Source organism: Pleurodeles waltl, chromosome 11, assembly GCF_031143425.1.
Source record: "Pleurodeles waltl isolate 20211129_DDA chromosome 11, aPleWal1.hap1.20221129, whole genome shotgun sequence".
Classification (NCBI taxonomy): domain Eukaryota; kingdom Metazoa; phylum Chordata; class Amphibia; order Caudata; family Salamandridae; genus Pleurodeles; species Pleurodeles waltl.
In genome coordinates, this window is record NC_090450.1 from 85832208 (window position 1) to 85859551 (window position 27344).

Here is a 27344-nt window from a genome sequence, read left to right on the forward strand (position 1 = left end):
TATCAACCCCTGATGCAGGGCGGCCTAGGGGCCCGGACTATGAGCTGTATTACACAGCCATGCAGATCCAGTGGGTGGTGCGCTGGATACAACACCCTCAGGGCTCAGAGGTGCTGATGGTACATAATACCTTGGGACACACTAATATGTTATGATGGCTACTTGCATGTGATGGCCTGCCTCACTCACGCAATAACCTACTGGACGTGGCCCGCTGGATTTGGCATCGATATGTGTCCTTGGGGGCTCGGCCCACACAGTATTCTCCCAAGATACCCCTGCTGGCCACGCCGAACACTGGGACGGTGACCGGAAGACACAGATTGTCTGCGTGGCCCACGAAAGGCATACAAACAACAGGGGACATATTTCAGGAATGGCATCTTGCCTTACGCGGTTTGGAAAGCACATATGATTTTGGGCAAGGATGGTTCATAGGATATGGCGCGTTGCGCCAGTTAGTACGCTCTGTTTGGAAATGCCGAGACCATGAACCACAGACGTCCCCAATTCTACAGGACTTACTGGACGGCTTGGACACAAAACCCAGTATATTACGGATATACAGATCCTTGCTAGCATACCCAGAACACACACAAGCCCAGGCAAAGGCTAAATGGGATGGGGTACTGACCACGCCGTTGACACAGCGTGCATGGAGTGTGGCGCTTACTTCAACGCATGCAGTCTTGCATAACCCTCGAATTAGATATACACAGTTTAATTACCTACACCAAAAGTATCTATCTCCGCACAGGCTTCGCTGCATGTTCCCGGGTGCCACTTTCTATCACATGACATGGGAATGCCCCCCAGTGTTGAGGGCATGGCAGGACATAACCTCATTGGCAGCTGAATGGGTGGTTCACCCTTTAACCCCTATACCGGAATCATGCTTACTAGGGATCCGGCCAAGATCCAGAGGGGGGAAACAGACACACAGATGTATAGATTTGGCATTCGTGTTATTCAAGCGCCTCCTAGCAATGTACTGGAAGGCTTTGAGCATGCCAAATGAACGTCAATGGGCGAGGGATCTGCTGCGTTGGACAAGGGCGGAAGCACAATTATTGCACTCCCTCCAAGACAGAGGGGTGATAATTAAAGGGGTGGATGCATGGGACTCCCTCATTGTCCAATTAGAGAATAAAGATGACACTCGACCCCCTTGATGCCTTCACTGATTTGGTCATACACGACACGCAGACACTAAGGACAGGGGCAATAGGGTGAAAGAGTAAAATAAATCAGAGGTACCCCAGCTGTTCCCTGAAGTTTCACAGAGGGTTGCCACACGAAACTCTGCAAGGTAACAATAATAACATGATCGGCCTTTGAGGTGAGAATACATCAAGGGGAGACAGGCACGTCACACAGCGCCATACCCTGTGTAGCAGAACATGTGGCGACTGCCCACGCCGGAGTGGGGGTTTGGTTTTCTTCCCTCCCTGGGTCCCCCCCTTCCCCCTACCTACTCCTCCCTCCCACCTGCCGCAGGCGCACCACCCCGGCTAGGGGGACTTCACTCCTTCTCCCCTTGTGATCACCCACAAGCAGTTGCTATAGCTCTCTATCGACAACTCTATGTTTTCCTTTCCTCTTGTTCTGTTGACTACAAGTACTCCACTTACTGTAGGTTGCTTTAACTTGTGGTGGCACAAATATGCGTACAATAATATTGTAACTGGATGTGCACCTGGTCGGTTGTGTGATAAAAGCAATAAACAGATTTAAAGAAATAAAAATAAATAAAACTATAGATACTAAAAATGCATTTGACAGCCTGAAATGGACTTTCCTTTACAGGGGTATGGACTGGTTCCAGCTAGGAGCAAACTTTATACCATACACTAGCCTCCTGTATTCAGCCCCAATGAGTAGAGTGCGCACCAGGGGACTCATATCATACTGCTATCAGGTGGAAAGGGGCACCAGGCAAGGTTTCCCCCATCGCTGTTATTATTTGCCCTAGCAACTGAACCTTTAGCAGCCTACCCTAGAACTGGAACTATTTGTAGGGGAATACTAAGCGAGGGGTGCACCCATCATATTGCACTATGCGCTGATGACCTTGTGAATTTTCTTAGCAACACAACCAAGCTGGTGCATGCTAGGAGACTGATGGAACGTTTCGGGTGCTACTCTGGCCTAACGTCAATTGGCAAAAATCACAGGTTTGCCCCTAACTTGTGAACCGAACTCCACTGCCCAATTTGGACAGTGTTCAATAAGAACCGAATAGCTTCTGATACCTCAGCGTTCAAATTTATCCCGACCCTATTGACTTGCTGGAAGGGGATACAGAGAAGGTGACTAAAGACCTCAAATGATATATGGAGTTTTGGGGGCAAACTCCCCCTATCTGTAGCAGGTAGAGTGGCACTGCTAAAGATTGTGCAACTGCGATGCTTACTTTATTATTTTTGGGGGTTTACCAGTGTGGATTCCCATGGCGGTATTTAAGGACATGGATTCCCTTGTCGTGAACTTTCTGTGGTGATCGGGCTGAAGGCAGGTAGCACTGACCATCTTAAAGGGAACAAGTAAAGATGGCAGTTTAGCAGTGCCCAATTTTGAAAATTATTATTTAGCAGCACTGTTGCAATGGCTGACACAGTGGGTAGCGAGTCGATTAACTCCTGGGTGCACACGGTCTCCCAGAGCACTAGGTGTCCATACGCATTTAGTATGATACCGCGGCTACCATACTCAAATGGGAGGGACACAACCGAATTTCGGGTTCTGCAACACTCATGGCTGAGGGTCCAATGGAAGACCCATAGGCGGATACAGTACTCACCAGACATACTCTTGAGACAACTCATGCTCCCTCATGGAGGTGACTGGAGAGATCTGGAAACCAGGGAGTAGGCAGGGGCATCAGTATTTGGGGACCTTTACAGAGAGGAGTCTCTCCTCCCATTCGGAAAATTCGGGCTTGAATATGATCTACCTGGAGGCCAAGTTTTTTTATATAGAGCACTGACCACTGTGATACGGAAGCACTGCGGAGGGGGCATATAAAGCGGTAACCTGTTTGTACAGACTGACTGGGGAAGATGGACGTGTGCCCTTACATGATCTCGGAAGTAAGTGGGAAACTGACTTAGGGAACAATTTACCTGTAAAGATTGGGCTGACATTTTGGAGAGAGTAGACAAGTTATCGCAGAATACCCACTTCAAACTGATTAAATATTATGATATTCATCAAGGTTACTTAACCCCAGGGGGGGATTAACTTATTTTCACATTACATGCGCAAAGTGCCCAAGGTGCAACGAGTAGGGAGCAGATGTTTTGGGCTTGGCTGCAGCTCACAACCTATTGGAGACAGACTGCTGCCACACTTAACACCACTGAAAGAAGTAGCATGCATCGCACAGCACTAGTTGCTCAACTGGATCCCACACACAACTAAAAAAAACAACAACAAAAAAAAGCTTCAGGACTTCGCTTTACTACTGACGAAGAATGAAATAACACCACTGGAAGGACCCACTGGGACCCAGAGTATGTGTCTATAGGGCTACCTGAGAGATGTGTGGTATGATACGCAACACTATTAATTTACTGCCCTCTGATTGTACAGGAAGACTGCTAAGCACTGGCTAACAAATCTGACCGTCACAAGCCACTCCAGAATTGATTGCTACTGTGCACGGTAGGAGAGAGGCAAATGGAGGTGATGTTTGTGGTTTGGATTATTATGATAGCAGCTGGAGCTTAGAAATTCCTTGAAGCATTGATTACATTGTACCTAACAGAAAAGGTCGTTATCTGAATGTTGTATGAAAACCTCAAGAAAATGTGTTTAAAACAATAATGTATGGTAGACATCTGAAGGATGGAAGCCTCTCAGGTTGTGGTCTCCAAGCGTTTTGTCTGGCTGGAAAACTGAATTATTTTAAATGATGTGAATAGGATACTTAGTCTTTTTTACAGCCTTAGGGCTATGATTCATCAATTAAACTGCTATTTCTGTATTACCCTACTAGATGACAGGGATGACTCGAGGATTAGGACTATGAAATTCCTTATTCTCCAGGATATCTGATATCTAAAGAGACTTTCATGCTACACATCAACAAGACTGGCACCATCACAACATGGTGTAAGAGGTTTTCTGTGCTCCTCTATGGTGTGGGGCATGTGATCTGTTCCATTGGATCAGCAATGAGGTTCAGAATACTAAGATGCCTGACGTGGTTTGCATGAATACCCAAAGGACACCATAGTAAGTGAAAGTACGGGTGTTGAACTAGACTGTGCCATTGGCTACCAATTATTAGGCGATGTGTGGGTGGTTCCTTATTTTACTTTTTGACAGTGCAAAATACTGATTGGGGCATGAATATGTACCTTTTAATTTCTCATTGCACAAATAGGACATTAATACCTATATAAAATGAAACTCAAACACCATACGATGAGCACTAAGATTTCTAACAGATACTTAGTTATCTTATATCATTACAGACTTTACAGTAATGTTTCCAAGTAAGTAAATAACACCTTCTGAACTTGATTCTCGCGGGTGTGGCGGCATATTTTATCAAATCAAGTAGCTAATTTACAATAACATTTCAACAATTAGATGTGACTAAACCACATGGTTATTTGGATGTGGTTTTAGTACTTGTATGGTATATTGTTTTATAACAAACTACTTAAAAGTACTGGAAACATTTCTATAAAGTACTGAGTGCTTTAATCAATGGTAAATGGAATTTAAAAAAAAAGCATGAAATGAAAAGCAATAACGGATTAAAAACCTGTGGTGAAGTGGATGGGATGACAGTGGTCTCAGCAGGGACTGGCAGGACAGGCAGAACAGGGATCACAGGGACAATAGGAGGAGAGGGAGTAGCAGCTTCTGTTGGCTGAAAGCAGCATTGATAAGACATGAGATTACAAGAATAAAATGAAAATTAAACACAAACGAATGAAATGTCAACAGTTGATCAAAAACATTTGAAAACAAATGTACATGTAAAACAGTTATTTTGCTGATGTTTGCAGCTTAAAATTGAATAAAGCTTCCATGTGCTAAGAAGATAATCAACTTGATGAAACAATTAATTTTTGGGGGCAAGTGTTGGTTTGGTGGTGCTATGGGTGCAACCAACACAAAATAGTTCATTTGAAGTCAATGTTCAAAATTCACAGTGTGTGAAAAACAATTTCTCTCTATGCCTCAATTTCTTAACTGAAAATTGGGTAACTAGTGGAACAAAACCACAACGTTATAAATGGTTGGTATTTTAATAGGATAAAACTGATAAAATAAACAGTCTACTTGAATAAGTATGTTTTAACCCAGCCAAATAATATTGTTGAAAGCGCAAAACCTGGGCTGGGCAAGATGTGTCACTGTTCTCACCTTCTGGTAAAGTTAGTGCCAGGATTAGATTAGTAACTGAGGAGGTGTTTGTGTCCATGGAGTTTACCCTAGCTCCCAAAAAACTAATCTCTTTCCACTGAGGATTTCTCTGGATCTTCCGATGTGTGAAGTGTCTCCATTACTGTATTTGTACTCTCCTGGCATTGCCTGAAAGATTTCAGCTTTACTAGCTAGTCAACAAGGCAGGGACAGATAAGGGTCTCCTGTCCATACTTTGTGAAACTCTTGCAAGAGATGTCATCCCAAAGGCCAAGATGCTGAAATGGAAGTTTACCTTGTCCATTATAATTCACATCAGCTTCTTGAGTCTGTTGTTCATTGTCGGATGCAGGTAGGCGTCCTTGCGATCTATGTTTGCATGTAGTTGCAGATGCAGCAAAATCTCCTGTGGCATTACCATTTTGAACCTTTGTGTTTTTATGAATTTGTTCAAAATACTCAGCATGGGTCTGAGTATCTTCTCAGGCTTTAGTATCAGAAAACAGACCGAGCAGACTCCCTGATGTATTTCTTCTTTCATGACCCTTTCTATTGTGTTTTGCTTTGAAGGTTTTTGACCTCTTAAAGCAGACACAGCATGTTCACTTTGCGCAAGTCCTGCTTTTGGCCTGACGTTTGGTGGTTTTCGTAAACCTTCTATACAATAACCATGTTGAATAATGTTGAGTCCACTTGTTGGAGGTGATTGCCCTTCATTCTTGGAGCAATCCTCTGACCCGGCCCACTATGGGTACTGAGTGTAGGGACGGCTCCCGGAGCAAGTCACTTGCTTCAGTACCTCTTCCTCTGGCACACCCTTGAAAAGTGCTGGTTTGGTAAACTGAGGCTGCAACTGTGATGACTGACTTTGAAAGCTGAGTTGCAGTAGGAAGCTGGCATGAGACATGAAATGCTGTGATCTGCCTCTAGCCAGCAGCCTTCTTTTTGGTGCTGTTCCTCTTCACAAAAGGACAGCTGAGCTGTACGGGATATGTCCCTTTGCTGTTTCTCTGTCTTATTCGTCAGAATGAATCATCAATTTCCGGGCCAAAGAGGTTTTTGCCCATGGAGAAAATGTTACTCTCCTTCAGCAGCGATCATTCTGGTGGCTACTCTACACACCTAATTATTCCTTACAGTTGAATGTCCCAGGCATCAGACTGCAATTGCTCTCCTCTGTCAGTAGAGAACACTGGTGCCACACAACATCAGGCACAGAGTTGTAATCATGTCATCAGGCCATATAGCACCAGCACTGGCGCCCTAAAGTAAGTTCTACTGTTTGCCATGACATATGAAGTGTTATTGAGAAAACTGACAGTCAAGCAGTGGAGGACTATAATACTTACTTGACATCTTATTAGGAAAGGCAGTAAGGTTTCTCCAGAACAGGCGGGGAGGAGAGTTGGGGGAGAGACTGCAGATAGCAAGAGTGTCCATGAGAAAGATCAATATCGAAGGTGATTATCTCTTCCTTCTGATGGATACTTGTACCTTCCAATTCCTCACCTCTGAACAGATGCCCAACAAATTTGCTCTTTGGGTGGACGGAGTAGAGAACTAAATAAATCATTAAGTCGGGAAGGACCTACTTGGCAAAGAGGCCATCTCCCCTCACTTTCAAATCCCAAGTAATGGTGCTCGCTTAAAGAACCACATAGCTGCCTTGCAGCTATGGGAACGGGAACCCCTCTAGCCGATGTTCAAGTGGGGGATTTTGCCCTGGTGGCATGAACCCTCTTACCTTCAGGTGGGTCTCTCTTGGCTAGAACACAGCATTTAATGAACACACCAATAAAGCAAGGTTGAGTTTCTGTCTATACTGTCTTTCCGTTTCCATCACTAGTTTACCTAGTCATCTGAGCAAAATTCTTTCTTACAGCTAATGTATACGCTAACTGCATGCTTCCCGTCAAATATGGGAAGCCTCCCCCTTCTTAGTGGGATTTGGTGGACGAAAGTATGATGGTAAGGTGATGGACTGTCCAGTCGGAAAGGACATCACCTCTGGGGAAAAAAGCAGCTTTAGTAAGCTACATCAACTTGTCTGGGAAGAAACACGTAAACAATGGTGGGATAGGCAACGTCTGAAACTTGCTGCTTTGGCGCACTGAAGTGATGACACCATGAAAACTGTTCGTAATGATAAATGCTTCAACTAGCATATGTGCATGGGCTCAAACTGAATCAGAAAAGTCACAGCCCCTGGAAAAAGAGCTTGGCTTAAAGGGACAAAAAAGACCCAGGAGCAGACTGCATTTCTACTGAATATGCTGTTGCTCTACTGTCTTAAGTGATGTAGAGGCACAACTGCTTATTGTCTAGTCTACCTCCATCAAAGATGAACGCCGAGTGTTTTGAACATTGGATCGTTGCCATGCGTGGCATTTTAAAGTTACTGAACCATCCACTGATTTTAACACGCTGTCTGCAGTGTCTTGGAAAGCCGGCAGTGTGTCTAGACCTGTCAAACCAATCCCTCACCACTTCTAAAAGTGATCATTCATAAGATCCCAGAGATTTGGAATCGCCTCATCTGCCATGACCAGAGAGCATGGGCATAGCTACCCAAGACACAAGGCATAAAATGAGAGAAGGGCAAAGCTGTTAGCCGCAAACGTTTTTTTCCCTACAACTTACAGACTTTTGGGCTCCATATCAGGATATGTAGGGAAAGTTCCAGGACTGAATATGCATACGGAGGAGCTCTGCTCTACCAAGCTTTTGAGTGAGATGTGGATGGTGAGGGAGGCCAGATCCCTTGGTGCTGGTCCGTTCCAAAGAGTAATGCTCCTGTTGACTGCCTGGCAAAGGGAAGTTTTTAACAAGGCCTCCTTCCTTGAATGAGTTCCTGAGAGCCTTGTTTAGGGTTTAGATTGGGATTTTAATAATACTGCAATTGATCACTGGGAGCGCAGTCTTGGTTTGGTTGCCCTGGTTCTCTCAAGCTGTGATGCTGCCAGTTGGAAGCAAGTACCCACATAACTCCTACGCTTTGTTCCTTTCTAGGTTTCACATTTTGCTCTGGCTTGCTTTAGCCTGACCAGTTTAGCTTACTGGCTAATTCATCGAGAAGGGACATCCTACTTTGTTTAAAAACGGTGGTCTTTGGAGGAGACAGGTTTCTGGCAGCCAAGCATTATTCCAGTTTGAGATATTGTGGTTTTCAATAGGGGATTCTAGCTCAATCATTATCAAGGACAGCACCCACACTTTGAAACTAACTTCGATTTCGACCTCAATTGTTCTCTTATTTACACTTTCGAAACTATGAGCTTGTTTATGTTCTCTGCAATTGTATGGATAATTGACTTCTAATTCACTTTGTTGTAAATACCTGCATCGTATCCACCCGGAATGATTTACCTTGTGCACTCAGATGTTACTAGATTTGTTAGAACAGTATAAATCTAACAAACAAAACAAGATTTTGAACTGTGCCTAAACTTGAAATGCACTAATGTAATTATTCCTTTTCTGCACTTCAGTTTCTCACTTTCATTTCCTCAAGTTTTACTCTACACGAACTAGGACAGGTGCAAGATGAGGCAAGTATGGCTTGTATGAAGCATTCTGCGGATACAGTCCATAATGGATAACAGGTGTAACGTGCATGAGCCTTCTACAAACCCCTACACAGCTGTAACATTTTGTCAATAGACTTGTCTTGTCTAATATTTTACATACGTGCAATGTTGCCACTTAGTTCAGAATCAAAGTCTTGCTGAACATTGCTCATGAAGCACACATTCGGGTATACAAAAATGCTTTAAGGTATACAATTTGAGGGCATGAAAGTATGCCATTTAACAACTAAGGGCCAACTCCTAACCCTTATTACTTTTATACACTAATCATTTGAAAAATATTTTCTTGTACCAAATAATCAGCCCACCAAATGGAGACCCCTCTTGGACCGGTCTTTACTACTGCTTTGTCTGAGATCTGCATGATGAAATATTTAAGAAAGCTTGCCTCGCATTTTGCAGGTGCAATATTGAGAAACCGCAAGAAAAGGACTATAAGGACGATTGGTTCACTTAATTTACAGAACTACGCTGAATATACTGCTCTTTTTGGATCTAAAGTGACATTACAACAAAAACGGAGGACAACTGGTGTGTCTTCAAATTCGTCGAGCCCACAGTAGCATCAGGGTATAAATTAAAACGTGTGAGGCAAATTTACGAACATTACGTAGAAGGAAATCAATTACAGTATTTTCCATTTTGGTGAGGTTTTACAGAAAACAGAAAAGTAAAGGTTATAATGTAGTTAATATCTGACAAAATATTTAAGATGGATGGAGAATAAGGAGACTGATGAATGACAGCATGTGATTAACTTGCTTTGCTAATAAGTTAAATTCAAAGACAAACCTTCTACAATGTGCGAATGTGTGGGTGTTAACTGTGGAATGAAGTGAAAGAGAACGTGTCAAATTACAGAAGCAAAGAAACCGAAAGACAGTACAGGAGATTAAACGAGGAGAAAAAATATAAAAAGGCCGTGGTTAAGGGTCCTCATAATTCTGTAGCTGTGAATATATTTTAGAGAAAGGTTGCATGTCATAATATTTCCTAATGAAGTATCATGATACACAAATATTAGCAAAAATATCGTGGAGCTAAGTGTAAGCATAATGTAATATTTCACATCTACATACCTATAAAATATATATTGGCAAGATACATAAATGTGAAGTTAAGAACGTTAAACCCGTTCACACATGTAGCACTATATTTCAAACTCAATGTTCGGGTAATTTGCAGTAAGGGAAGTAAATTACTTTCTGTAGAGGGCAAGGTCATCCTGATTTGGAAACCGATAGCAGAATGAACGAACCCCTTTGCAAACCATATCAAGAACCCAAAGAAAGGAATACATGGATCCTGTCTGTTATGTCAAGACAAACTTATGGACGTGCTGGCTCTTCAAACTATGATCTTAGATATTGACTAGGTTCCAAAGCCAATAGGAGGCTGACCGCACCAGCTACTTTGAAAGTTTGTCCTCACTGTGCAATCTCCCTGCTAGAAAAAGCAAATTGTTTAACGATGCACTGCTGGTCCATTTTGAGAAAGTGTGATCTAAATTTCCCTTAAGGTACTCTTAGGTGTAATACCTTCCAATAACAATTTTTCTAAAAAGAATGTAACCCAGCACACACTATGTCTGACATGCTTCATCATCAGGGTTACTTAGTGAGCGCCATCTTTCTAACAGTACACACAGAGACTCTTATTCTCAATACATCCAAAAATCTCGAAGAACTATTACATGAAATATCATTAAAAAAACAGTGCTCAAACTAACACTTCTATTTAATAGACTAAGGGACAAGAAGTACTAATTAACATCAATGCAGTTTAGACTGCGCACATGTATTTTTATTTAAACAGACTTTTATTAGTACATTTTATACATTTTTACAGAATAAACTGCAAAATGTAAATGTACAATACAAATTATTCCTACGACTGCTGAGGCTGTGCGTGCCTTTTTATTTTCGACCACTCTTGTAGTTAAAACGCATAACCTTGTTTAACTGGCACCCTTCATTACATGATGCTTCTTGAAAGAGACCGCTATGTCAATCAATCAATCAATCAAAAGATTTATAAAGCGCGCTATGTACCCGTTAGGGTTTCGAGGCGCTGGGGGGAGGGGGGTGCTGCTCAGCCAGCAAGAATAATTCTAGCTGAGTCGCAATAAAGGCAACCAGGATAAATGCATAGATGACATCTGGATAAATATAGACTCCAATCTCAAAGACGCCTGTCTGAATAATAATCATCATAATTTCGGTTATGCCAGGACGTCAGGATCGCAGTTGTGTAAGCGAGGATCTCAGATGAAGCATGCCTGATGACCTGATCCCAGGTAATGCGACCAGGTCCCAGTTAGCTCTCCATACTGGAAGGTCATATCAATCCGGATGGTTAGACTTTAGCACAAGGTCTTTTGGTTCTACAGGAATTAATTGCACACTATCTACGCTTTAGAGGCTGGATGCTGTACCACGTTGTCAGAAACAACAGGACAATGTATTAATGTGAAACTCAATCTGCTTCTCTACAGTGGTAACTAGATAACACTAAAATACATCTTAAAATTTTGCCTTTTTGTACCACAGTGTAATTAATACAATGTTTGGAACACGCCAAAGTCATTCCACCTCAATTGTTTCAAATAAGAACTTTTGGACCACTACAACTTAAACTGGTGGCTGATTACTTTTTGTTTTCAACAAGGGGTCATGAAGAAGAGCTGTTGGTCCTGTCATCTTCTTTCCAGTGAGACCCTTTTCAGAGTTAGCTACCTCTGGAGGCCCATCCACTTCTGCGACTATAAAGTGAATGTATCTCTTGAGCAGGGAGCAGAAGGTCAGTAAAGCCCCTTCTTTTTTAACCCGGTTTTACAAACTAGGTATGCTGCCCTTCAAAAAACTAAGTACAGTCCCACTATTTTAACCAAAAAACAGATTTCTTGTGGTGTACGTTCAGTGCCCTCAAAAATTGCAAAGGACCTAATCTTTCAGAGGAATACTCACTGCTTCATTTGAAACGGTGGTTGACAGTGGGGGCCACCATCACTCATTTTTGGAGACTGGCACTTATTTTTCTGCATCAGAAATATATCAGAGGAAGAGAGCGAAAAAAAAAAAAACTGGAAAGAAGGAGGATGTGAAAACGGGAAAACAGAAAGGGAGAAAGTACGACCCTGCAACAGTAACAAAGGAACAGGGGTGTCTTGTGGTGGATTAGACAGGTGTAAAATGGATTTAGGACTATACAGCCTTGGAATGTGGCATGCAACATTTAATTCCACTGTTCCCAGGCTCCTCAGCAGAGCTGTGGGCTCAGGCACTCTTTCTTTTACAAAGAAAGTACTGGGCAGCGGGCATATCATTCACTGAGATAGTCCGTAGAGTCTTTCTATCTGCCCATAAGTAGCTTGCATATTGTGTTGGATGATTTGGAGATCTGTCCGAGTAGCATGAGCTGCTGCCTTTTGGAACCTGGAGGCACAGGTGGGAATCCCGGCATCACTGTTAGACTCATCATTGTGTTATTCTGGGCCAATCACTTAAGCTCCCTGTGTCTAAAATGTATTTAAAAAATATAAACAAAAATCGAGATTTTTTTTTAATGCGAAAGCGGGGCTTTTCTAAAATCCATTGAGGCCACAGATAGTCAATAATATATACTTGTCTGATGTACTAGCATTTCCCCTACGGATCAATCTAAGGCTACCAACTAAATTTGTAGCTTCATATTTCAACTTTCTTCACACAGCCTTTTAAAAATGTCAATTTAGTGTTTTACATCCTTACTTATAAATACTGAATTAATCTATTATTTATTTTCTAAGCAGTCTTGGCCCACCTGAGTAGGCATCGCAGACCCTCAGGGGTCAGTGTACGACAGTTAAAACTACTTCAACAAATTATAAATTGAGAAAACGGTAGCTGCTTTAAATTATTATTTCTACCTCAGACTGAAAATTATGTCATAAGCAGAGTATGTCAGCAGCTTAGGCAATCATCAAGAAAGCCTCTAAACACAATTATTTGTTGGGAAAACATAGAAGGGACGGGTATGGGACTGAGAAGCACGTCTTATATGAACTGTCGAGGATGAGGAGTTCAATGATCTGGATTAGGGTCTATCAGAAATGTTAGCAAACCATAACTAAAAAAGGTTAAAAAAAAAAAAAAAAAAAAGATCTTTAATAACTATGTTCCAAAATAATTGTTTTCGAATTCTTGCCACAGTATTAATGATAAAGAAGTGTTGAAAAAAAAAATTACAACGCTTTACAATGTAATCAAAATAGAAAACCAGAATGATTCTCTGGAATGCAATTTGTGACACTTGACAGGTGCCTCTAAAATACCCTACAATACACTATTCAGTGATTCAAATTAGCTATAAAAAGGGGTGCCTATCAGATGCTCCACATACTTGAGAATCTTCCCCAGGCCTTTCCCAGTAGTAGTGGTTGCAACCGGAAGCTCAACAGGGCCAGACTGGGCACCCAAAACAGCCCTGGGAATTTAGCCCGACCAGCTCCAGATTGGGTGGGGCGGGGTCGCAAGTGTGAAGCACTGCTGCTATGTTACTGAAGAAACCGGCCCCAGTAACAAAACTGGCCTCCACCACCGTAAAACTGGCCCCCCACCACTGTAAAACCAGCCTCCACACTTCCCGCCTTGCAGGAAACCACCTGATGCCCTATATGGCCAGTCCAGCCCTGAAGCTCAAACTGTGAAGTCAAAAAAATAGTGTGAGTGGAGTATGTATGTGGAAACTGACGGGTGGCGAGATATTACTGTGGGGTCAGGAGAGCAGATACTAGTTCTGATGAGGACGTTCATTTCAACAATTTGTAAATACCAAACCTGAATAAGAAACCTAACCTTTCGTACTAGGGTTGTCCACCCTCCTCTGTTAGAAACATACATCATTTGCCTGGAGTCTCTTAAGTGCACTTCCACGTTAATCCCCTCAAGCCGAACAAGGATATCAAATTTGTTCGCTATAGGACTTTGTACCACATCTCATGTGAGTACTGCTAATTTACCTTGTGAACTGTTAGAGTGTAGTCTCGTCTTGCCATGAGACGAGCTCGTATCCAATATCTGCCAGTGCTCTGTGACTGAACCGAGGTAAAGGGAGGTGGAACAAACAAGACGCCAGTGTCTTTTGATAAACTTGCTATTTATTCATGAGCATGTGCTGATACGGTCACAGATCCTTCCTGAAATCTAACTGCTACGGAATAAGACCTGCAGAGAGGAGTAGGTGTTGCACACATTCAGGATGCTAAAAAACTATAGTATTCAGCTGTCCAAACAGGCAAACATCTATAAAATCGAATGAAAATATTATCCAAAGGAATATTTATCACACATTATCCTTTGTGATTAGTAATGTGAACTCAAGCATGAGCTTCTACATTTTGTGGACTGATGTAGAAATAACTTTAAATTCTACAGTTTGAACAAACTAGCTCTGCACTTGAATAACAACAGAAGAGCCTACAAAATAAATCTGTGGAAATAATTCGAAAAATGTGAGTGAATAAGTCAAAACACTCGGAACCTCATTTACCACAACCTCTCTACTTTGCTAAGACAGCTACTAAAGTACTGTCAAATTACAAACCATTACTGAAGACTCGAGATGAACTTTATTAACTAACGGGTACTTCAATAAATCTTGCCAACAATCACAGCAGAATGGTGTGGCACTACAAAAGAGGGATTTGAAACAAACATATTATAAATCCTACATTTAGGATCATAAACTCAAGCTCCTTTGTCCTTTCACAACACCACACTGCAAGGTATAAAAGCATGGTGGTGTGCATTCTACAAAAGAATATATAAACGCGAAAGAAATCTGGATAACTCTCACCCCCAAAAAAAGTTCACTGGCGAAACCCTCTTACAAATACTTGAATTCACATCATCTAATCTCCTCTACACAGATTTCAAGTACTGGTACTATTTAGACTCTAACATTTATTAGGGTAGTGGTATCAAAAGACAAACAAGAACTTGGTGCTTCCCTTCAAACTCTGTAGGCGCATCCCTCCTCAATTAGCATCTTAACTAAATCTATCGTCCCGCCCAACTCACTCTTTGAATGATTGACTGCCGCAGACTGCACACCTTCATTTCCTACCCTTCCATGGTATTCGCAGACTCAACTGTTCATATTTATGATTACATTCTGCCTCCCACGCCCCCTCCCTTTTTATTAACAAATACTCCACAACACGTAGGCGCTCCGACGGTTTGGGCACCTTCCAACCTGTTTGCGTCTTCAAAATTCCACTAATGAACATTAAAGTAAAATAAATGATAAGATATCCCAAAAATTATTTTAATATATTTCCTTGTTCAATCAAAATGGTGAAATAATGAATTAACTTCTTGTTTTTAATGAGTTTTCAGGTTCAGATGTCACAATTTAAACAGTTAAACGTCATTATTTAACCTGTAACCGAACAAAGTCAAAGCCATGTATTCATTCAATTAACCTGCAGATAAGGAGAGCAGTACACTAATTTCAGCAAAATTCATGTCAGTACTAAAAAATGTCATTACATGTAAATGGTCAATTTTTTTTTAACTCAGATTTTTAATTTGTACAATTAGGCCCTGATTTAATCTAATTATTAATCTGTCAGATTGCAGTAGTTTAGTGCAAAAGGTCTAAAAATCTATTACAAATCATACTACAAAAACTTGAAGTAAAAAAATTAAAAAAAACACACACACAAGAAGCACGAGTGGCAGCAAACACTGCTTTTCAGCCAATCTGGTGTCATTCCTAGTACCTCAGGACTTTAAATGCTTCTCTCTCTCTTGATAATTTCCAGAAAGTGTGGCTGTGATTCTTGTTGTGCATGGGATGTTACGAAGTTATCAGTCAAGCAGGGAGCGAGAAAAAGGGGGGCAGGTAAAAACAAAAAAAGTGTTTCCCATGTTAATACCCACAGGAGTTTTGAACACAACTACAGCCCGAACTGCTGAGCGGAACTATACCAATTTTTGCAGAAAGGTAGCTTTCGGTATCCAGATCACGAGTTTTTGTTATTTGGTGTTAATCCATTCAAAGGTTTAGAAGAAATTAAAGGAAATTCAAGTTTTAATATACAGGGCAGTGGATCCTCCCAGACAACTTCGTGAATAATAAGAGTTCAAGCAGAGATTTTTGTTTTTACTAAATTACCCAGTTTGATTACTCTTCACAAAACTTTTTTTTTAAAGTTTCTTTGGGGTTGGACACCTCTGGGGAGGTTGGCCACAGGGCCGAAATCTCACTGTGCAATGCCATGTAGTTGGGCCTCTCTGGGCAGTGAGCCTAGGCCATTCCTTGCATCCAAACCCCCTGCACATGGTCAAAATATATGTTCAGTGACAAAGATGGTTAAATATGGTAAAAACTGAAATTTACTGAAATAACGGTTAAAGTGTTGTTATAGTTAGGTAAGGTAGCAAAATCTTACTTTACGTAAAAAAAATAATACAGAAATCCACTGGAAAAAACAATAGGTTAAAGTAACGTTACAGATCAGTCTGGTAAGTACATTAAAAAAACCTCAGAAATTAGGTAGAAAAGAACAGTTAAAGTTATATTATAGTTAGGAAATGTAGTAAGATTTTAGCTAAGGTTAAAAATAAAATAAACATTTCCTGAAAAGAAACACAAAGGTTAATTCGACTTTATATGTAGGCTTTGTGATAACAAACACTATTGTTTTAGAGTTTAAAAATATCTCTAAATTTCAACCTTGTTAGCTCAAATAACTGTAAAGTGTAACTCATGTCCTTGAGTATAATAAGCCTGCTGGCCATGCACTGCTTACTACCTCACTCATATATTACTTCACTCTTGACATGCTGAATGATAATTGATGGCATCATTCAACCTACTGCCATTCAAAATATTCAATTAACCAATACAGCAGTTGAAATATGAAAGTACCAAATGATGGAAAATCATATAAACATAAATTACCCTTCAGGCAAACAAGTACACTTAGGTGAACCAACCTCCTCCTATGCACAGCCTTCACCCCGTACCAAACACTTTTGATCCAAGCTGACCTCATGTAAACAACCAGACATGGGTGGGCAAGCCCCTGCTGCACGTTGTCTTTGCCCAAGCAGATCTCAACCACAGTGAGCCCACTCCCTCTTAATACCAAAGATTCCTTAGATGGTTAGGGCCCTGCTACACACAGCCTTCAACATGGACCAAATATTTTGCAAATAGCTGACCTCTTGAGGGCAATCAAGCATAAATGGGTAGGCAAGTACTGGTGCGTACAGTCCTCGCTATTACTGACTTCTCATGCAGAGCCCACCTCATCCATTCAATGAAGGTCACTTAGAAGAATAAGCACAGCCCCTCGCTCTGTGGCAAACATTTATAGATACCACATCTCATAGGCGAAGAGAGGGGCATGAGTCAGCACACATCTGCTGTGCATGGTGGTCGCCTTGTAAACAACCACTCACAGACCCATCAGGAGGCCCAGCATTTGCAAAATCTTACACCCGTTAGCAGTAAAGAGGTTATAGAAAATTAGGTCTAGATGTGCCTTGCGGAATATCTTCCATTATTATAAACATAGACCAAACTGTCACGTCAATTTGATTATCTAATGGGTGATGTCATCAATAAAGTTATTTGAGATGTCATCAATGATGTCATGAGTGAGGTAATATGTGAGGTCTCAGCAGTGCTTGGCAGGGATAGTTAGCTCAGTTTGAGTGTTTTTTGTTTTACAACAATAGGTTTTATATTATTACAAGGCCTAACTATAATATCACTTTACTCTTTGTGTTATATATGTGTACAGACACACACACAAATACATATTCTCACACACCCCATCCCTAGACAAACTCCTAGCATGAGCTATAATTTCAAACGCACACCAGAAACACTCAAATTAAAATTTACCTTGAGAAATACCTCCGACAAAAATCCAAAACACCTCAAGTACAACATTTTGGACAAGAGGAAACGCTAAGCGATGGCAAAAAGATTAACATCGTGATCACAGAAGAAACTCAAATCACTCTACAATTAGACTGGTAACTAAATTGGGAGAAGCCCTTAAACTTTAACAGGTATGTAAAAACATCCTATCAGGTTGTTACAACCTTGAGCTCTTTCTCAGGTAACAGATTACTTCAGTGGCACATCAACTTTTAACTCCTGTCGCTACAGCAAGTTCTCCCACTTTTACAAGTTAATCAAAGTTATGTGTACCATTTTCTACTCCTTAAGGAGACATGTAGGCCCATGTAGCTCTGAGCCTTGACCTCCTTCTCCACTATGGTAGAACATCAGATCCAGCAAAGCATGCCAAATCAGGTCCTCCTACGAAAAAAGAAGAAACATAGGGGGGTATGGTGGTACATCACAACCAAGGAGGTCACATTTTGAAAACGCTGGCCCTTTACCCTAAAAACTGCTACCTTAGCATTGTTTAAAAAAAATAATAATAATAAAGCACTGAAACCAAGCTCATCATCTGGCTTTCATGAACCACCTCCTTTTAGAAAGGACACACTTAGCCTTCAACAGTTTCTATTGTTCTTACTCACTGATGATGTCCAGCAGAACACACGCACCTTTTTGGGCAGAGAGGTAACGAAGGATTAAGGGAAGTGGTTTTGAAAGAAAAAAAAACGTAGGCTGCTGGGCCGAGCTTGTGGGGAAGGAGACTGCAAACCGGAGACCGGCAGGGGTTGGGGGGGGGGGCACTTGGAGGCAGGAATTGCAGGGGGGGGAGAGTGGGGTACAGCAAGTAAGCAAATGCTCCAAGAGGAAGGAAAGCCATTGAACAAGAGGCAAGCAATTGAAACTGCCAAGAAACCTAACCAATTCTAAACAAGGGTCTCACCTAAACTCTACTGCCCCTATAGGCATAGTACACAGTCAACAGTTAAAAGCTGTCTGTAGTGGAGACCTATAAAGGGTATCCACAATCTGATGGTAGAATATAGCAACAGTGCATATTTTTCTTGAAGGCTAGGTAAGGTGAAAAAAAGAGTAGTGAATAGCTGGCTGAACAATACCAACAAAGGTTCGTTATTACCATAGAATGCTCACTGCAGCATACAGTTTAAAGCATTTTCCATTAGCACATCTCATTTATCAGAATGTCCAGACAAAGGAGGCTACAAATGGGTAATGCCACACAAGTGTGTATTTATCAGACCAAATTTCATAAAGATAGTGATGATAAATCCGTACGTGAAAGGCCACTTTCACATGCTGTTCACATATAAAAACGTTTCACTCAAATCGCATGCAGTACATTCAATATGCATATTTAAAATATAATGAGGAAGCTACCAACATACAACTCTTCTAAAAAAATATTTTAATAATTAGCACTCGACTATAAATATCTAATGTAACATGAAATTACCTAGATCAAAGAATCGAACTGTAATACTACAGTTCATCACGTATGAGCTTCTGCATGTAAACATATAATGCATATCTGCCAAAAGACCAAACACCGTGTAGGATTGTAAACTATTCTGCAAACTCACCTTGATAATACAAAGTCATCAGCACGTTTTGAACTACATACAAATCTTAATGCATATGAAGCATATCCCGCGAGAAATCAGATACATCTGAAATCTGAGTTATGTAAGTGGGCTACTGAAATATGGAACAATCAATGAAAAGCCGGAGGGCTCTGTAAGCTTGTCTCATTCGCCGTTCTCTCAATGTAATATTAAAAGCACAAAATGCCAAGGAATTACAGGAAAAAAACGTAACTCAACAAAAATAAAAATGTACAGCCCGTGGTCTGCAAACTACTGCAGGGTGTGGTGAAAAAGATATAACACGAGCCTAGCGACAGTTCAAAGCATGCACGACATAAAACCTCTCCCAAGGCATGATTTGAAAAGAAGTTATCAAAACTACCCAATAACAATAATACAGTGCTTAAACGTCACTCATCGCATGAGTCTAGAGTGTTGACTCAATGTAAAAGTAATATTCGCCTACCTTCCTGTTGCACACAAGATATATATATATATATATATATAAAAATAGACACTATGAAACGATAGTCAGTGTCCCTTAAAGAGGGGTCAAAACAATATACCTTTTCGAAGGAACTGGTGGACCACGATCCATCAGACCACCAGCCACTGCTCGCTCCCACCTTGGCAGTGCTTTTTGTGGGGCTCTTCTTCACGCTGTCACGAAGGTTGGTGAATCTGCCTCTGCTTTTGGAAGAGGCAGGCAATGTTGAGGAGCTGTAGGAGCGATGGATGGTCAACGCTTGCTGCTGAAGAGGATGGTAAAGGTGCCCCTGCTCTAGTTTGTGAGGCACGTCCATCGTGGGATTCCGCGAGAAATTCGTCAGGCGAGCTGTTCCTTTTTCATGGCCTTCTGGAGCACCACAGCAGTGTTTTCGGCTATTATGAGTCGTCATCTGCCCACCAATATAAACTTGTCTGGCGAAGGGTAGAGCGTGGAGGACGCGAGCGTTGCTTTTGAGGATTCGCAGCTGAGGAGGCAGCGATGCTGTGCTCTTTTGACACCAGAGCACACACTAATTAGAAGCACCAATGAGCACGGCAGATGACAGTCCTTTTTCAAGGCATGAATAATCAATGGGCTGCACAGATTACTGGAGTGGGTGGCCGAGGTCAAGCGACAGTTCGGCCTATGAAATGACTTTCACTGTAGCTACTGGCTGCACAACTTTTCTCCTTACAGATTACGATTTATAGATTTATACTGTAGATAGAAAGGGAACCTGCTATGTGATAACACGCTATATTATTTGCCCTCTATCTGTATTCCATATATAATAGAGGTGTAACATACTAATTGTACACCGCGTCAGAAATGAAGGAGAGGAGGGGTGTTCAATCTTACCAGTTAAGTACAGACAGCTTTAGCAAAAGCTTAGCAGTTTAAAAAAGGCGAGGTTGTAGCCTCTTGCAAGTACAATCATTGGACACCAATTTGAGTGATGAAAACTAGAATGGATAATCACAGAAAACTCAGGCGGACAAATACAGGCACTACAAAGACCACTAAACATTCATTTTTATATGAAAGATTTCAAGGAGATATGCTAAATTATTTAATTAATGTGTAATTAAACAAGCCGACCAAACTGCCCACTGGTATTGCCAAAGGGAATCAGGGTGTACATGGTCTAAATGTGATTTTTAGGTCACAGTTGACCAGGGAGCACAGCTGTCTGCTTTGCTAAAGATATCTTAGGGAATTTTAGAAAGTTGACTTAGGAATGCATTCCATTTGTTGATTTCCATTGGCTTTATGGTTTGTTCCCTCACACGTCCTGGCTTTGCATTTGCTGGCTTCATTTGCTTTAGGCTCTTCAGCTTCAGTCCGGCTCTCCTGTTGCCTAAACCATGTTTTCTGTATCCTTTCACGAACTTGCTTTCTGTTACCAAGCCTTTAAATCTTGTTCTTATCTCTTCACATTTGCTCTGCACTCAAAGATTGAGGTCAAATGCCAGGCGCTGTCGTCCAAGAGTGCTTGTTTTCTTCTCGTTCTCTGACTTCAAGGTGAGAGGATTTATGTGACAATCTTGCTGGAAACAGGGGGTAGGAAAGTTTGTTTCCTAGCACGGGACAACGTTTAATTTACCTGTGTAAGTATTTCAGAATATATCAGAATTATGAACGCACAAATTAAGCATTTTATTACTGATGGGTGTTGGAAACAAATACCTTAATATGATCAAAATAAATCATTAAGCTAGGTAAACAGTTTCCACATATTTTCATCTGTGCATTGCATAGTTTTACCAAAACTGTATGTTTGTACAAATGTAATGGTCATTTCAATTGAAAATATGTTGTCTGTCATGGCAGGGTTCTACCATACCTTGAATACTCCACTCTACGCCCCTCCACTCTGCACCAGCACAACTCCACTCAAACAGTGCACTCTATGCTACTGCACTCTATGCTAATACACTCTACGCCAATGAACTTTACTCTGTAACACTCAACACTATGTCCCTGCAGTCTACACCAATCCACTGAATGCCACTATAATCTACTCTGCACCAATGTACTCTATGCTATTTTACTCTACACCATTACACTCTAGGCCACTCTCTGCAACTGCACTCTGCCCTGCACCACTGCACTCTACGGCATTTCACTCTACTCTGAAACAATCTACTCCAATCCACACCACTCTACTCTAAACCACCTCACTTTACACAACTGCACTTCACTTTGCATCACTATACTCTAGGCCACTGCTCTCTATGCTCTCTAATCCACTCTACACCACTGCAATGACACTCTACTCTCCAACACTGAACTCTACGGCACTTTACTCTGCACTACTACACTCTATACCACTGCACTCTATGGCGCTATACTCTGCACCACTCTAAGCCACTGTATGCTGCACCACTCTAAGCCACTCTACTCTGCACTCCACACCTCTTCACTCTATACCACTCTACTGTACTCTAAGCCACTGCCCTCTGAATCGCTCAACTCTATGGCATTCTGCGCCTCACCACTCCACTCTGCATCAATCTAATCTACGCCACAACATTCTACAAGGCTGCATTGCATGCCGCTGAATCCAATGCCATTGTACTCAATGCCACTGCACTCTACACCACTATACTCTGCAACACTCTACGACAATGCACTCTACACCAGTCCACTCAACTCTGCCACTACAGTGCATGCCACTCTTGACTCCACACTATGCCAGTCCAATACACAACCCACTGTGCCACTCCACAAAACTACCCCACCCTTCGCCATTCCACTCTACGAAACTCCATACAACTCTCCTGTATGCCACAAACTTTTAGCCTTGCAGAACACCAGCCAAGCCTGTGTAGAACATGGCTCAAACACAATGGCAAAGCCAATAGCTCTTGCATAGACTACAGGGAGTGCAGAATTATTAGGCAAGTTGTATTTTTGAGGATTAATTTTATTATTGAACAACAACCATGTTCTCAATGAACCCAAAAAACTCATTAATATCAAAGCTGAATATTTTTGGAAGTAGTTTTTAGTTTGTTTTTAGTTTTAGCTATGTTAGGGGGATATCTGTGTGTGCAGGTGACTATTACTGTGCATAATTATTAGGCAACTTAACAAAAAACAAATATATACCCATTTCAATTATTTATTATTACCAGTGAAACCAATATAACATCTCAACATTCACAAATATACATGTCTGACATTCAAAAACAAAACAAAAACAAATCAGTGACCAATATAGCCACCTTTCTTTGCAAGGACACTCAAAAGCCTGCCATCCATGGATTCTGTCAGTGTTTTGATCTGTTCACCATCAACATTGCGTGCAGCAGCAACCACAGCCTCCCAGACACTGTTCAGAGAGGTGTACTGTTTTCCCTCCTTGTAAATCTCACATTTGATGATGGACCACAGGTTCTCAATGGGGTTCAGATCAGGTGAACAAGGAGGCCATGTCATTAGATTTCCTTCTTTTATACCTTTTCTTGCCAGCCACGCTGTGGAGTACTTGGACGCGTGTGATGGAGCATTGTCCTGCATGAAAATCATGTTTTTCTTGAAGGATGCAGACTTCTTCCTGTACCACTGCTTGAAGAAGGTGTCTACCAGGAACTGGCAGTAGGACTGGGAGTTGAGCTTGACTCCATCCTCAACCCGAAAAGGCCCCACAAGCTCATCTTTGATGATACCAGCCCAAACCAGTACTCCACCTCCACCTTGCTGGCGTCTGAGTCGGACTGGAGCTCTCTGCCCTTTACCAATCCAGCCACGGGCCCATCCATCTGGCCCATCAAGACTCACTCTCATTTCATCAGTCCATAAAACCTTAGAAAATCAGACTTGAGATATTTCTTGGCCCAGTCATGACGTTTCAGCTTGTGTGTCTTGTTCAGTGGTGGTCATCTTTCAGCCTTTCTTACCTTGGCCATGTCTCTGAGTATTGCACACCTTGTGCTTTTGGGCACTCCAGTGATGTTGCAGCTCTGAAATATGGCCAAACTGGTGGCAAGTGGCATCGTGGCAGCTGCACGCTTGACTTTTCTCAGTTCATGGGCAGTTATTTTGCGCCTTGGTTTTTCCACACGCTTCTTGCGACCCTGTTGACTATTTTGAATGAAACGCTTGATTGTTCGATGATCACGCTTCAGAAGCTTTGCAATTTTAAGAGTGCTGCATCCCTCTGCAAGATATCTCACTATTTTTGACTTTTCTGAGCCTGTCAAGTCCTTCTTTTGACCCATTTTGCCAAAGGAAAGGAAGTTGCCTAATAATTATGCACACCTGATATAGGGTGGTGATGTCATTAGACCACACCCCTTCTCATTACAGAGATGCACATCACCTAATATGCTTAATTGGTAGTAGGCTTTCGAGCCTATACAGCTTGGAGTAAGACAACATGCATAAAGAGGATGATGTGGTCAAAATACTCATTTGCCTAATAGTTCTGCACTCCCTGTAGACTTATTGGCTTTGTGAATGCTTGTACTGTTTCAATAGTCCTGGTGGATAAATGTGAATTAATTAGAACGATGCAGAGTCTAAACGGTGAGAATCAATTGATAGTCCAGTAGGGAGTAACTGGGATAGACAAGTTAATTTAACAAATGCCAGAATTAGTATAAGTCATGCAAAAAGGATGTAAAACAAAAGTGATTAAATTAGTTATTCAGATACTCATTACCAGTACTGGGAAACTATTCATTATTGATGTACTCAAATATATGATCATTCCAAATTAAATTCTGAAACTCGTATTTGTGAATAAATGGCAACTTGAAGAATTTATGTTGATTGACTCGTCAGGCCGGATTCACTCAGTGATACAGGCACATCTTATTCAAATATACTGTTATTTACACACTTCTCCTAGAATAGGGAGAAGAGCTGGACAGCAGTGCAAGTTCTACTCAGTCCAGCCTACCATGGCTTACATTAAGTAGGAGGCATTGACCCTATACACAAAGAATGGCTATGAAGGGTCACTGGGGATAGTGACACGGGTGAAGGTTCATGGGCTTGCTAAAGGAGTATGCCCAGTCTCCTCCACAGGACAGAAGTAGATTTCTTATAGACGACCCTACCCTCAAGTGATCGTTGGCGAACTGTGCTGCTTAGCATAACAAGCATTTGCAATGCAATAGGTCTTGCATTTCCTTTAGTTAGAGCTACTGGTATTTTAAATACATAACTGTAATTTTCTTGCCATATAAATTGGTCAATCCAGCTGTATAATTTGGTCTCCTCTGCCAAATAAATTCTAGTGGCCCTGCATATAACAAACACGCTTCAATTTAGCTGCTTCCTCTATGTGCAGCAAAAAATTTAAGTATTGCCATTATTTATTTTGTTTTATATTAATATTTTGGGGTTCCCACCCCGTCCCCCAAACTACTGTGGGGACCCTGATATGACAGACAGAAAGAGCACATCGAGTTAAGGCAAAAATGTTTTGTAAAAGAAATGGCCCACAAAGCATTATGGGGTGAGGTTCCAAGTGCAGCGAATATTGTAGTGTCTTGAATGTAATGTTCACAACAGCCCCTAGAGGACACCTACATTAAAAATAAAAATAGCATTTGTAAGAAACATGATCATGTAACCATATAATCAGCCCCTAGACGGCACAAAGACATGAAAACAGAACAGCATAAAGTAATGCAGTGTAACTATATATGTAGTCTCTAGAGGGTGAAATGTCTTACAAATTTTGAGGCTTAGCAGGCCTACTGCAATACTATTATAAATAAGGCACTTAAAATACAAACTACTCCCAGTTGTAAAACAAAAGTTCCAGCTATGAGAGAGCTTAAAAAGACAATAAATGGTGGGTGATGTTACTATTTTGGGCCCCCCTTATCTAGTGTGGGGGCCCAGAGATGACCTAGACAGAAAGAACATGCAGTGTTGAATGTTTTGATGGTAGTCCTATTGTCCTAGGACCACTACAGACTGAGCTGTGGGCAAAAATGTTTTGTAAAAGGAATGGTCCACAAAGCATTATGTGGCGATTTTCCAAGTGCAGCGAATATTGTAGCGTTTTGAATGTAATGCTCAGGACAGCCCCTAGAGGACACCATAATAAAAATGGCCTTTGTAAGACATATGGTCATGTAACCCTAATGTCAGCCCCTAGAGGGCCTAACAATATGAAAACAGATTGTCATAAAATAATGCAGTACAATTATCTATGTGCCTTGCACTCCAGCAGCCTAGCAGGAGTACTGCAATACTATTACAAAGAAAGCCATTAAAGTACAAACTACTTCCAGTTGTAAAACAAAAAGTTCCAGCCACAAGGGCTTTAAAAGACATTGAATGGAGGGTGAGGTTACCATTTTGCCCCTCCTCCCCACCATCTAGTGTGGGAACCCAGAGATGACCTAGACAGAGACAGTGTGTTTTGCTAATGTTTAATGGTGGTCCTATTGCCCTATGACCACCACAGGCTGACTTATGGGCAAAAATGTTTTGAAAAAGAAATGCCTGCAGAGCATTATGGGACGAATTTCCCCTGAGTGCAGTGAATATTGCTGTATCTATTCTCCTGCTATGCAGTGAAAGCCATGTTGAGGATTTCTGTGTTTTTTACTGTTGTAACTGTTCCAGTTTGTATATCTGCAACTGCTAAACATGTGGTAGTCATTGAAAGTACTTCTCAGATTGCGTTTGCGCCATATGAAACATCACGGTTATGTAAAGAGTGCCTACGATCGTGTTCGGGCAATATGAAACATCACGTACTCATGTAAAGCGCATTTCCAATTGAGTTTGCGCTCTATGAACCTTTTTCAATAAAATATTAAATAAATAAAAAAGAAACCGTGGCATGTCTAAAACAAGAAAGAAGAGACAACATATGGCTGCGCAGAGGCGAGGCAAAACAAAAAAATACAGCGCCACACTAAGATATCTCACGATTGTGCAAAAAAACAATTCATAGGGTCAGTCTCCAAGGGGTAATAAAGCAGCCTCAGGCGGGACAAAGGTAAAACATTTCCCTACGCAATCAATGGAATTTTCAAAGTCTGGCCCAGGAACAAATGAAAGTGATGGGCATGAGATAGGCGTGGTTAAAGCCCCCAGAATAGAATACAACAGGTAGAAAAGAGAAGCACTTGCGCACTGCTACGCTCGACCTATGAAGGCCCATATGTTCTATGTGGATGGATCAATCTATCTACAGATCCTGAATGTTGAGGGAGCAAGTAAAGAGCAAAGGCATGTACAGGGTTTTGCACTTTTTGTTAATGAGTAATGCAGCTGTCACAAACGGTCATCCCCTTCTGTAAATTTTGATCTAAATTTTACAAATAGGTAGCACAATCCGCACAAACGCAAATGTGCATTCTAAATTGGTCCACAGGCAATGAATGTAGTTTTCTTTCCTAAAAA

At 41.4% G+C, this 27344-nt stretch overlaps 1 protein-coding gene across 8 annotated transcripts in view; it reads right to left on the bottom strand.

Annotated features, from left to right (window-relative positions):
* The window catches only part of DLG1 (discs large MAGUK scaffold protein 1), a 953275-nt gene that overhangs the window by 530691 nt on the left and 395240 nt on the right, over window positions 1-27344 (bottom strand). For all 8 annotated transcript variants that reach the window (XM_069213151.1, XM_069213153.1, XM_069213149.1 and 5 more), the window contains one exon: window positions 4775-4882. In XM_069213151.1, the coding sequence (XP_069069252.1) occupies window positions 4775-4882 (108 nt within the window). The remainder of the gene's footprint in view (window positions 1-4774; window positions 4883-27344) is intronic.